The sequence below is a fragment of the Dipteris shenzhenensis genome, chromosome 16, assembly GCF_047967505.1.
Source record: "Dipteris shenzhenensis isolate YYH24624 ecotype China chromosome 16, Dip_SZ_1.0, whole genome shotgun sequence".
NCBI classification, from domain to species: Eukaryota; Viridiplantae; Streptophyta; class Polypodiopsida; order Gleicheniales; family Dipteridaceae; genus Dipteris; species Dipteris shenzhenensis.
Window position 1 is genome coordinate 18682844 of NC_141611.1, and position 12627 is coordinate 18695470.

General features: G+C 45.6%; 1 protein-coding gene across 9 annotated transcripts in view; it reads right to left on the reverse strand.

Annotated features, from left to right (window-relative positions):
* Nucleotides 1-6784: 6784 nt before the first annotated feature.
* Nucleotides 6785-12627, reverse strand: part of LOC147892649 (ABC transporter E family member 2-like) — a 41140-nt gene continuing 35297 nt past the window's right edge. Inside the window, exons 11-14 of one of the 9 annotated variants that reach the window (XR_015542327.1) lie at nucleotides 7612-7803; nucleotides 7398-7518; nucleotides 7221-7255; nucleotides 6785-7132 (exon numbers count right to left, since the gene is read on the reverse strand). Coding sequence is in view for 2 of the 9 variants with exons in the window: in XM_087387002.1 (XP_087243128.1) it covers nucleotides 7684-7803 (120 nt within the window). In the remaining 7 variants the exon portion in view is untranslated. Of the gene's footprint in view, nucleotides 7804-12627 lie in introns of all 9 variants that reach the window. The other 8 variants (XR_015542328.1, XR_015542329.1, XR_015542325.1 and 5 more) reach the window with 8 other exon arrangements.

Consider the following 12627-nt stretch of genomic DNA (forward strand, 5'->3'; position numbering starts at 1 on the left):
AGAATCATCTAGAGAAAAATTCCCCACTACTTCTTCCATCCAAGAGCTCGGATAGGACGGTTGGGTGTGTTCTAGAAATGGTTGAAATGTAGAGGCAGCAGTTGGGCCCATTCTCTTCTTTCCTTTTTGTGCTTGCTTGAGCATTCCTCTGTATGGTAGTCCAACCACCTCGTATGTAGTTTCATGAACCTCCTGTGTCATTGGGGAGTCAGCTTCTGACATATATAAGTCGAGTAGAACAAGGTCCGCGACATCTTCTTCTCCCTGTATGCTGTGGGCTTGCCTTGAAGGTCTGAAGTTCCAGACTCCAGTGTGAATGTGGACGGCTCCTTCAAATTGTCCGGCCTCTTGACCCCTCCTAGGTTGGTCAGGTTGCATAATGGATTCAATAACCCTTCCAAGAGTCATTTCCGGTACCTCCTGCCTTTGAATGACATCAGTAAGTAGGTGGTCATCCTCTTCTTCTGCAAATCCATGAGTGTCTTCTCCAATACCATCATTGTGCTCAGCCAGCCCATGATCTATGTGGTCATCTTCTTCTTGCATAGATTCATGAGTGTTCTCTTCAGGACCATCATTATGCTCCGCTCGCTCATCATCTTCTTGCATAGCATCCTCTTCCTCCTCTGTTGTGACCCCATGGTCATTTTCTTGGTGTGAGGCATCCATGTCGTGTGCATCCATTGCTTCCATTGCTGCTTCATGGTCTTGTCTTTGAGTCACCCTGGTGGCCTCCCCACCACTTGGTCTGGTACTTGTGGACATCATTCGCTGATACATGTGGGGATTATTAAGAAGGCCAAAAGGCATCCGTTCATACATGAGATCAGCCAAACCAGGTGGGGAAGAGGCTTCCTGGCTCACCTCTTGCGCATTCCGTGAAGTACCAAAATGGGCTTCAGGATCCTCTTCTGGACACAACTCCACCATGTTGATGGCTAAGGATCTCAGGGCCCCCATCCAATCCAAGATGACAGCTTCTTCCTCATCTGGTCTAGCATGTTCCAACAAGTACGTCAAGCTCTCACCATCATCTCGTGCTGCTGTTACATAGGTTTCACCTTGGAAGGGTGAGTCCTCCACATAGGCCAACTCTTCTTCCTGTAGGGGCCAATCCCCAAGTGCCCATCGCTCCTCTTCCACCCCTTCTTCTTCTTCAAAATCCTCTTCCCCAAGTTCCACAGGTCGGTGGCGGGCCCTTCCAGTAACCATGTCTATTTCTAAGGATGTGGATCCCAAAGGTAGTCGAACTTCATCACTTGACCAATCTTGAATGGCCTTTGCTGAGCGTAACCATGGTCTACCAAGAAGTAGAGGATAAGTCTGCTCACCCTCCGTCATATTAAGTACAACAAAATTGGACAGGAATGTAACTCCCCCAATCTTCATGTGAACACCTTTTACAGCCCCCATAGGCTTCACCTTGCGTTGATCCGCCATGCGTACTTGGAAATGTACGTCAGTTGTCAATTTCAAACCCAGTTGTTGAAGAGTACCTCTCGGCATGATGTTTACTGCTGCCCCACCATCCAAGAAAACATCTTTTAGCTCCACCCCATTGATCTCCACTGCGAGCTTGGGACTTTGTTCACATGTGAGGGCAGCATAGGCTGAGCAATTGTCTAGTGTTACTCCATCTTGAACTGTTACTGTCTCTGGTGTGGGTCCGCCCTGAACAGATCCCCTTTGGCGCCCTCCTGGCATGCGATTCAAAAATGCAATAATCTGATGCTTGATATGTGGAGACAATTGACAAAGTTGTCGTAAGGTGATATTGGGCCTAAAATCCATCAAGTCATCCATCAAAGAATAGGGCTGGATAGTAGCAGCAACCTTTTGTGCCTTCATCCGCCGAGCTTCTGGCCAAGGGTCAAAGCTTACGCGAGGGAGAGGAGGTGCCTCTGGATTCTCAGTCAATATTTCCTGTGGTGACTCTCCCATCACCCATTTCCCCTTTTCTTTGGCACTACTAGGCTTCACCCCTTTTTCCTTCTCTTGCTTCATTGTGCTTCCTGAGTGGAAGGTGGATGGGCCTGCCTGCGACTCTTCACGTTTTTGCCCTGAAGTTGTCACTTCTGTTGCAAACCTCACTATTTTGGACTTGCGGGAAGGAAACTGAGGTGTGACGCCTTCATCTTCAGAACTAGATTGAAGATCTTTGGTGACACTCCTGATCACCTCCTGATACCTTGAAGGCATAGATTGCTCACTTGGAGCTGAGGTAGTTTTAGAGCTATTGATAGGTCTTGATGGCTGTGGGGCCCTTCGGGTCCTTTCTAATCCAGTTACAGGAGAGGACAAGGGTGATGTAGTCTTGTGCCCACTGTCCACCTTGGAGGAAGGAGGTGGGGATGCTCTTCTAGTGATTGAGCTGGTATTAGTTGGTGATGAGGCCTCCGATATTGATGTTGAATCATCCTTACTTCTGTCACCCTTCATTTGTGACCTAGTCACAGCTCCCAACACTGCACCAATCAAATGGGGTTTGTCACCCTCCCCCGCCACTACTACATCAACCATGTTGACTTGCGATGTTAATTCCCTTCTGCCATTGGGACAATCTCTGGTGTAGTGGTCATTTGTGTTGCACTGTGTACAAGAGGGTCCCCCGAATGGTTGTGTACAATCATCTTGGTAATGGCCGTACTCGCCACATCTATAGCACATGATGGGCCTGCGAAAGTTGGTACCTCTACCTCCACGTCCACCTCGGAACCCACCCCGTCGACCGCGAATATAAGGGGGTCCATATCCACCCCCTGACATAGGTGGTCGATACTGTGCATAGTAGGGCGGAGGATAGAAGTATGGAGCCCCAAATTCACTAGGAGTAGGAGCTTGGAGCAAAGGAGGATTAGGAAGTAGTGGAGGTGGAATGATAGGGTGGGTGGGTGGTTCAGGTGCCTTCACAGGGGCTAAAGCTAGGGGTACTGGCCCTGAAGTGGTCGGTGCAGCTTTGTTGATTGTAGCCACCAGTGGTTCCCCAATTGGATACTCCGGCAGAAGCTTCCTCAACCCCTTAAGATACCTACACTCGGAGGCATCATGTCCATAAATTTCACAAAATGTGCAAAAGGAGGTCGGGGTGGGTACCTTACGCTTCGATGGACATTCCCATTAGCCATGGCCAGAACCCTTGCAGTCGGTGCACCAGACACCACTTCTTATCTGAGCTTCAAAGGGTGACGGTCCATCCACTTTTGTTCTGTCTTTCAGACCTTCTTTGATTTCTTCTAATTCCTTCTTGAGTTGCTGCCATGCCTGTGAGCCCTCTTCTCTCGGAAGTTGGGCGGTCTGGGCGGGTGTTGAGGCGAAACTTAACTGGGACCGTTCCATCTTCACCGCTTCCCTCAGAAATTCTTGTAGTGAGGCATGCTCAGGAAGTTTGTCAACCAGCCTTATAGCAATGGTGGAGGGTAAAGCCTTCAAAAACCACCCCTTCATGACGGCGTCATTGGGTGGCACCGACATCTTTGCCGCCAAGACCCTCATCCTTGTGTACATCTCAGAGATGCTCTCTCCAGGCTTCATGGTGTCAGTGGATAACTCTTGGACAATCATGTGTTCGAATTTTTCCAACTTGAAAGTGCGTAAGAATTCCTCCCTTAGGTCTGTCCACGTCTGAAAGTGGTCCGGAGGAAATTGACTGTACCATACATCCGCGGCATCCTCCAATGACGAGGGAAAGATGTGAAGGAACGCATGCTCATTCTCCACACCTTTAGCTCTACATGCTGTGAGGAACTTCCTCACATGAGCTTCCGCATCCTCATGGAGGTGGCCTTTGAACTTTTGAGTCTTCACGTGGACCTTGTTGAGTAGCTCGAGAAGTCTAGCTCTGTCTGGAGGACTGAGAACGGGCCATCCCCACCCGAGAGGTTGGAGAGGGGGCCATCCCCACCCGAGAGGTTGGAGAGGATGCAAGAGTTGGAGGGAGTCCCGATGGGGCTGTAATGAGTGTTGGTGCTCCCAAGGAGGAGACCACCCCGACAACTCCTCCTGTGGAGGACCACAATGGAGAAGTCACTACTGATGTAGTCATAGAGGAAGTGTACCCAGATGGTAGGGCGTAAGTGGGGGGTCTCGGTGTTGCCGAGGGAAAGGGTGAGAACATGGAAGATGTGGGGGTGAAAGAGGATGGGAGAGCATTTGGGAAAGAGAGGGACGGAGTTGAAGTCATGGGTGAGTAAGCAGAAGGGAAGGAAGAAGGTGGTGGAAAAGGCAACACCGGTGTGGATGGAAAGGGAGATGAAACCATCATAGCAGGGCCGGAGCAAAAGTACCCCCCAATGGAATAGATGTAGAAGAAGGATTAGCTAGGAGCCCGGAGCTATGCATAACAGATGAGGTAGCAGCTTGTCCACAAGAGGTTGAGGCGGGAGCAGATGGAGTCACCACTCCGGTAGAAGAGGTGGTTGATGAAGACATCGTTGCAGGAGGAGGAGAGGGGCTGCCTTGACCTTGATAAGTCCCTGAGGAGTCCTCGTCCTTAGTACCCTCTTCTTTCACCTGTTCTCCGCTTTGCACTTCTTCTTCTCCGTAGTCCGGATCTGACCACCAGGGTTCCTGTTGGTCCAAGTCAATGAGAGTGTCGATGAAGTTACTTGCTCTGGCTACTTCTCCAATGGGCTCACTTTGTGCTCGAGTTGAGGACTTCGCAAACTTACGTCGCACGTAATGCTTCTTGTACCTAGTTTGGTCTGCCGGAAGTCTTTTCTCCACTCTCCTCAAGTACCTCCTAGTTCTCTCACTAGCTTCTTCAAATGTTTCAGAACTACTCAGCATAAGACCTCTCTCTAGGACCCTAGATCACCATTTCACTCGTGCTACTCAACACCAGCAGTGTCCCACCGTGATCGCCATAAACTGCCTGAGAGGGGGGTTTCCTAACACTTCCGGAAGTATTACCGGAGGCCTAGGGCCACTGGTGCGAGAAGCGAGTAAGACGTGCCATAAGTGTCACTGATGGTACGTAGGTGAGTGCTTGTCGATGGTGTCAACTATGTGCAAGCGATACAAGTGCTGAAGTGATGTGAGCAAGAAGAAGACCAAAGCAGAACAACATCATGAAAGCCATCCCTCGACATGAACAGCAAAGAACTTCAACCACATGACACAGGTCCGTTGTACCAGGTGAAGGGAGAGGAGGGAAGGAGAACACAACGAAAAGAGATTTTAGAGTAGCGAGCAAGATGGGAAGTAGCATAATTCATTAGAAAGCAAGATGACTGATACACTCCCAGAAGATACACACGAGACGAGCTCTTGACTCTAGCCTCTCACTCCTTCACTCCCGCCTCTCGCCCCTCCAGAAAAGTCCCTCTCCCCTTTCCCTTTCACCCTCTTCACCTTCTCCTCCTCTGCTCCACCCCCAGCTACCAATCTCCTCTCCTTCTTCCTATTGGATGTCTTCTTGCACCCTTAGCCATCCTTAGCCATTCCACCGTTTGTGGGCCGCTCTGCCCTTGATGGCTTCCGCAACACTCCATCCTGTCCTGGGTCAGTGAATCCCGTGCTCCATGTGTTCTCCTGCGCTCCTGACACTAGCTGGTTGAGAGGGTTGGTGCACCACCTATGCCTCTTAACTGTTGGACTGCTTCCCATGTGCACCAACAGGTATATCCCGTGTACCATTGCGCCAATACTTCCCTCTGATTGACTTTGACCATGGTGAGTCGAGGTTGAGGTTTGGCACTCTTCAGTCATGTATTGCTTCCGTGATACCCAAGTCATGTCATGTCCAAGTCATGTCCATGTCAAGTCATGTCATGTCCAAGTCATGTCCATGTCAAGTCATGTCATGTCCAAGATGTGAACACATGTGAACACGTTGCGACTAGGTATGACCAAGGTCTAACAACTTGGCATGTTGCTGAGGTGACCATGACGTGACCCAAGTGTGACTCTTGGTGGGTCGCCATAAACTTTGAGTACAACATATCCACTTGAACAGGGTATTCTGAAGCAATGCAGCCTCTCAGTTTTGCTAAGTAACACTACGAAAAAAGGAAGCTCATTTTGGAAATAGCTCTCAACCAATGGCCAGAGGGCCACCGTTATGTTGAGGACAATAGAAAAAAGGGAGAAAATATAGGAATGTCAAAACAACAAATAATACTTTATGCATAAACAACTATCAATAACAAACAAAAAAATATTTTCGAGATAATGACAAGATTCCAAGTCTGACAATGTCTTATTCAAAAAAGATCATGGACTGAAATGTGGTTTCCCTCCCAAGCTAGTCTTCCCGCTCCCTCCATCCCTCTCTCTTTCTCTCTCTCTCTCTTTCTCTTCCTCGCTCTACTCCCAAACTAGTCTTCCCGCTCTCTCTCTCTCTCTCTCTCTCTCTCTCTCTCTCTCTCTACCTCTCCAAGTTTGTATAAAACCTCCATACAACATTTCCAAATTTAAAATCAACAGCAATTACTCAGCAAGTGGATAGAATTCATCAAGCTTCGACAGTAACATCCTTTAAATCTCAACCCATGGTTGAAGCTTACAAAGTCTGGAAATGCCCATTGAAGACAATTCAAGCCAATTTTTATGTTGATGGCATAATTACAAAATAGATCTGTATAAGGTCGTATGGGTATAGCATATTTATGTTTAACCTTATAAAACCTCCTAGTTGAGATACTTGGCATCCCTTAAAATAAGTCTTAATGCAACCTCCTCCCAAGGATCATGGCACTAGTAACTACAATCACATCCTTCTCTTTGAACACATATTTAATTGTTAGAAATGGAATTGGAGAACCATTTTGTTCATTCAAAGTGACAAAACTCTCCACATACAAAGCAATCTAGTTGCCAAAAATTACCAGGATCAGCGTCCTGTATCTTACATCAAAATGTCCATAATGGAAGAAAAATGGACGTAAATGTCTTACCTTACAGAAATGGGCCAAAAGGCCAAACAGTTCAGTGTTGAAAACATCACAATTAACCTCTACTTAACGTAGGTGTGATTATCCCAGCAGCAAGAGTACTTTTACACTCAATCAAATGCAACTGTATGAAACTGGAAAAGGTGCCTGTTTATCGAGATGCTGCACTTGAAAAAATTCATTGATGTACTCATCAACAAAATCTTCAATTCAGGAAGCCTCTGCTTTAAGAAAGAACGCTCCTGGGCTTCCAAAAATTACCAGGATCAGTGCCCTGTATGTTAGGTCAAAATGTCCATAATGGAAGCAAAATAGAAGCAAATGTCTCACCTTACAGATAACGGGCGCAAGGCAAAACAGACTCACTGTTGAAAACATTGCAGAAACCTCTACTTAACAAAGGTGTGATTATCCCAACACTAAAAGCACTACTACAAAGGGCACTTTTACACTCGATGAAATGCAACTGTATCAAACAGAATAAAACAGGAAAAAGTGCCAGTTTACCGAGCTCCTGCAGTTGAAAAATCCATTGATGTAGTCATGAACAAAATCTTCAATTCATGCAGCCTTTGCTTAAGGAAAGAATGCTCCTTGCTTCCAACTCCTCGAACATATTCTGCAGAAGCTGAACATTTAAGGTATGGTTATTCCTCAATTAAATTACCGTTTAGAAGCACTGCTTTCAAAAACCATTGGCAGAAAGTTCCTGCTCTCATACGTTTTACAAAGGCGATTCTCTTCGTGATCTTTCCCATCATCTTTCTCACATTGTGCAGCCAGAGGTTGCATGTTAGTCATCCAAGTAGTAGTAGGACCCAGCTGACTTTTGATCCCTGTCCTTTGTGGAATCAAGCTTGTTGATTCGAGGTCTGAAGTTTGTGGGATCACGCCTAAAAGTGATGTCCAGATGCTGTTCCAAAATAGACAAAAAAGCACACATGACAGATGGTGAGAGCCCTGCACTGTAAAACTTGACACGATCAATGGAAGTCCGGAGTTCTTCACCATAGTGAGTTCACAGCTTTGTATCGTCCACTCCACATCATGTACAAACATACACGTTGTATAACATATGCAGGTGCAAGCCATAGACATCCACAAATACCAAAGCACTGAAATTCAAATGCGTTCTGTTCCATTAAACTTTTTAATATTCCTTTATCTTGAAAGATCATCATCACAACTATGTTCCAATCACTGGACAACTAGAGACTGATGAACTTCACAGTTTGTGACTGTTGCTTTACATTCTGAGCTCAAACACGTTTCCGTATTTAGCTAGATCTGCAGTGATATTAAGTGTTCACATTTCACCTCATGGATTTTCTCTCAGGTTTACATCCATCTCATACATAGTTATGAGAGGGTTTGACGCAATGAATTTTGCAACAATCCAATACATTTCACGTGAATTCAAGCAGTTTGCATCAGTACATTTTTTTGTTTCAGAGATTTCTTTAAGTGTGCCTTGCCCCTTGTCACTGCTCAGAGTATATTAAAGCGCAGTATGAGATGGTGAGCTAAAGAACGTTAAGGGGAAGCCTTCTGTTTATCACACAATTGACGTTACAAAACATTCCCCCCCCCTCTTTCCATTCCAAAGAAAGAACAGAAAGAACAGGGAAGAAAAGGCAAATGATTCCACCACTTAAAAATAAGTACTCAAGACTTAGTGGGCTAACTGACAAAGCTTCAGAGCAACTCTTTCATGAGTGGCATGAACAAGCACTTGTACGAGGGAAGTGATAATACATCGTCCATAACAGAAGTCGAGATAGGCAGCCAACATTTCAGCTTCCGCTTCATCTACACCTGGCTCATGCTACTGATTCCCTCTAGAACGGAATGTTCCGCTACCAATGTATTTCCACTTTGCGTGCAGCTTATAAGGAGCCTTTTAATCTTCCCTAAGTCTATTTCAGCTTCAGTAGAAGGGGATGTCATGGACACACTGGACATGGCTGCTTACATGCTAGGCAGAACAGGTCAACATGACAGCCAGACAAGCTGTCACATCAGCACAGGGACCTGGAGCACGTCCAGGCCACATGTACAGCACAGGCTAACAGCAAAGCAAGGTCATACTGCCACATGGCGCAGTAAAGTTACAGAAGACTCAATCTGCCCCTACAAACTCCCAGTTCGCCCTCTATCAATTGGGTCATTCCAAGGAGCCAGTAGTACTTCATTCCTTCATTCTACATCATCCACACCTTCAGCCTTGAGCAGCTCTTCAGTGAGCCTTCGGTGAAGCCCCTTTGCAGCCAATGTAAAGAGTAAGTTTGCGCCCAGTTCTACAGAATACAACAGAGGGTATACGCAGCAGAAGAGACTAACCCTAGTGAGAGCCAGGAACTCACACGGTGGTGTATTTCAATCCAGACTTCATTTCCTTAGTGTGTATTTAATAGATGTGCATCGAATAAATAGACAATGCTAAAGAGAGATGTAGAACCAGCAAACTCGTATTTCTGTCAAAGATGGACACAATACAAAATGAATGTCCAGTGTTATCACCCTCTAGTAGCAATCTAGATCTGAACCCCTATACATAAACAAAAGCTGTTCTCCTACCTCCGTGGCAATTCCAAAACGCTTGGCCTGCGCGCTCCTCAAGAGCTTATGTGTGCTTCGTAGTTGTGCCCCACAAACACACCTTCAGGCTTCAACACTTACATCAAATCATCACAAAATCCTCTGAGACGGAACAGGTCTGCCATGTAGTCTGTCACGAAGCTAGACCATGAGCTTTTGCCTCATTGGACTCCGCACCAAACATCTTTACTGCTCTTGTGCCTCCCAAAGTCCCAGTATGCCCATGACAACATGATATGAGCATGCGCTTCTATTTTCCTGAATTTGTGTGAAGAAATATTTTCATTTGTTTACAAGCCTTCAATGATCCATGCAGCAGCCCTGTAGTCTGTACAACAAATCAACAGTTCTTGGGGCAGTCTCACATAGCAGCAGGGGCGTCTCCCAAAACTTGTCATCATTTCAGTAGTGCTTTTGCCCTCTCCTTTGCAGGAGAGACTTCCAAGAACAACTCCCACCCTACAATAGTACATTGGGAGCTGGTCATATGGCACACATCATGTCCGCTAGAATTGGAAAATTGGTTTGATCGCAGTCAGAATCAAAGAAAAACGAAGGGGATGGAAATCCAAATGAAACATTGACAAAAATTGCAGCTACGGCTAAGAAAGATCAAGACGGTTGGCTTTGTGGATATTTTGCTCAAATATTATCATGTTCTCTGTGCCTTGGCCGAGAACACAAGAAGAGAAACAAAAGGCATTGCGCCTTCGTGCGAAGCATAAATGACCAAAGAGAAGACAAATGGCAATGGAAGCAAGGATGAGTTGTTCTCCGTTTCTAGACGAACTACTTCTTCAAGAAGACTTGGCTTGCTCAACAATATAAAACCTAGAGAAGATATCACGTATTGCCTATCTGGATTCTGGGTTGATCCTTAATCCCCTACCCATTCCCATCGACACTCTTGCCACGTAGCATAGTAGAGCTAGGCCATTGCAATTATCAGTGCGTCAATTGATCCTTTCATACGACGGCATTATATCCATGGAACCACAGTACCACATACTTTTGTAGAGTTCGACAGAAGCGGGTTTCTCCAAGGACCACAGGGACATAGCCCCATCAAAGGCAGCAAGGGGGAAAAGCAGAGCACCACCTAGGGCAAGATCTTTGCGGGCTGTTTGGGCTGCTGCTTTATCCATCTAATATTGCTCGTACTCTTGGGGATATAGGGAAGCTTCCATGGGTGGTCATAGTGGTTGATAAGGCACAAACTTTAGTGACTTTCATTACCCAAAAGCATAGAGCCCTTGCTATTTTCAGGAAGCATAGCACATTGGAGATTCTGAAGCCCTCTAAAACTCGCTTTGCCTATCTTTTCATTACCTTACCATGCTTGATAAAAGTAAAGGCCAATCTGCGACGCATGGTTCAGTCAAGAATGGATAGAATGGGATAAGTCCAGGAAACCAAAGGCAAGGGCATTTGAGGACATCATATTTGATGGAGACTTTTGGCATGCAACTGAGGAAATCATTGGCATTGTAAAACCCCTCTTTATTACTCTTCGCCTCACCGTCAAAGAAGGATGCACTATAGGATTAGTGTATGAGTTCATGGAGAAGGTTGGAAAGGCAATGAAAGGCTACAATTGGTTGCATAGAGACAAGTATATCCAAGTATTAAGTTTCAGCTTTTGAATGCTCAATTGCCTTTTTTCCTTTCCAATTCAAATTTGTATTACTTAGAATTTCATATATATTATGGCAGCACACAAGAGATCCAAGACATATGGGAGACTAGATGGAATAAGTATCATAGACCAATCCATGTAGTGACCCATATTTTGCACCCTCTATGGGCCAAAGTGATGATGAGGAGTTGTCACAGGAATGGACCAAGTTTCTAGAGAGAGCATACCTTGATGCAAGTCAACAAAACTCCATGGAGGATGAACTCCTCGCATTCAGAAACTCCTTTGGGGAGTTTGGTACAGCTCGTGCATGCATCCGTGAGGCCAAGTTGAGGCTTATTTCATTGTGGGACGAGTATGGCAAGAGCACGCTGGCTTTGAGGCAGCTTGCCATTAGAGTCCTCTCACAGGATTGCTCATCTAGTGCATGCGAGAGAAACCGGAGCGAGAGAAACCGGAGTGTATTCTCCCTTATACACACCAAGAAAATGAATAGACTATCCACTACTCAACTTGAGAGGTAAGTATCAAAATTATAGCAAGATTGAAATTTGAAAATTTGAAATCTGAGCATGACTCCTAAAATCTATGGGGTAGTTAAAATTTGAGTCTTTTAATTTTTGTAGTAGGCTTTTGTGTATGTCCATGCAAACCTATAGCTCCTTCGGAAAATGAAGAAGACACAAGGCCATTGTCAACAATAATCTAGTATGTACAGACCATAAATGAATAGCAGCCAGGCATTAAAATTTAACCATAAGATATTGACGCTTTCAACTGACAATTCTCATAAAAAGTGTACAGACTATTTAGAAGTATCCATAAATGAATAGCAACCACCCATTAATCAGCATTCAAATTTATTATTCGGCAGACAATGTCACAGTTGTCAACCATTGTAAACAGTCGAGACAAGTACCATACTACATAGATGATAGCAATGAGTCAAAGGTCAAGAATCAAGACTCAAGACTCAAGACTCATGATCCAAGTGCAAGTGCTCAAACATCAATTTGAAATGAGTTATGAGTCAAAGAGTAGTAGTACTAACTAGCTAGAAGATACTATCAGCTAGCTACATTCTCCTATCTACTCTTCAAGGGGCACAGCTGGCTAGATCTTGGTGTCATCATCATCAGCATCAGAATCTAAAGAAGATGAGAAGAAGCAAAAGAGGATTGTGCAGTTGCAACTGCAAGTGATGTAGCTCTTTGGTGCCCATGGTTCTATGATCGTGTGGCACGCGGTAACAATTCTCGCTCCCCAGCGAGAAAGGCACACATCATCATCCTCATGTTTGGGATGAAGCAAATTGTTGTCCTCAGGTACCTCCACACATATTTTATCTCGGTTCGCCTTGATTATCCCTCACTGCTATTGGATCTGTCGGTACTGTAACCGTGGACGCATTTGCGGTGGCTGGAGTCGCTGTGGGCTGAGGCATTGACTCAAACTCCCGTTGCAACCTCCCAAGTCAACCTCAACACCAAATGGCTCCAAACT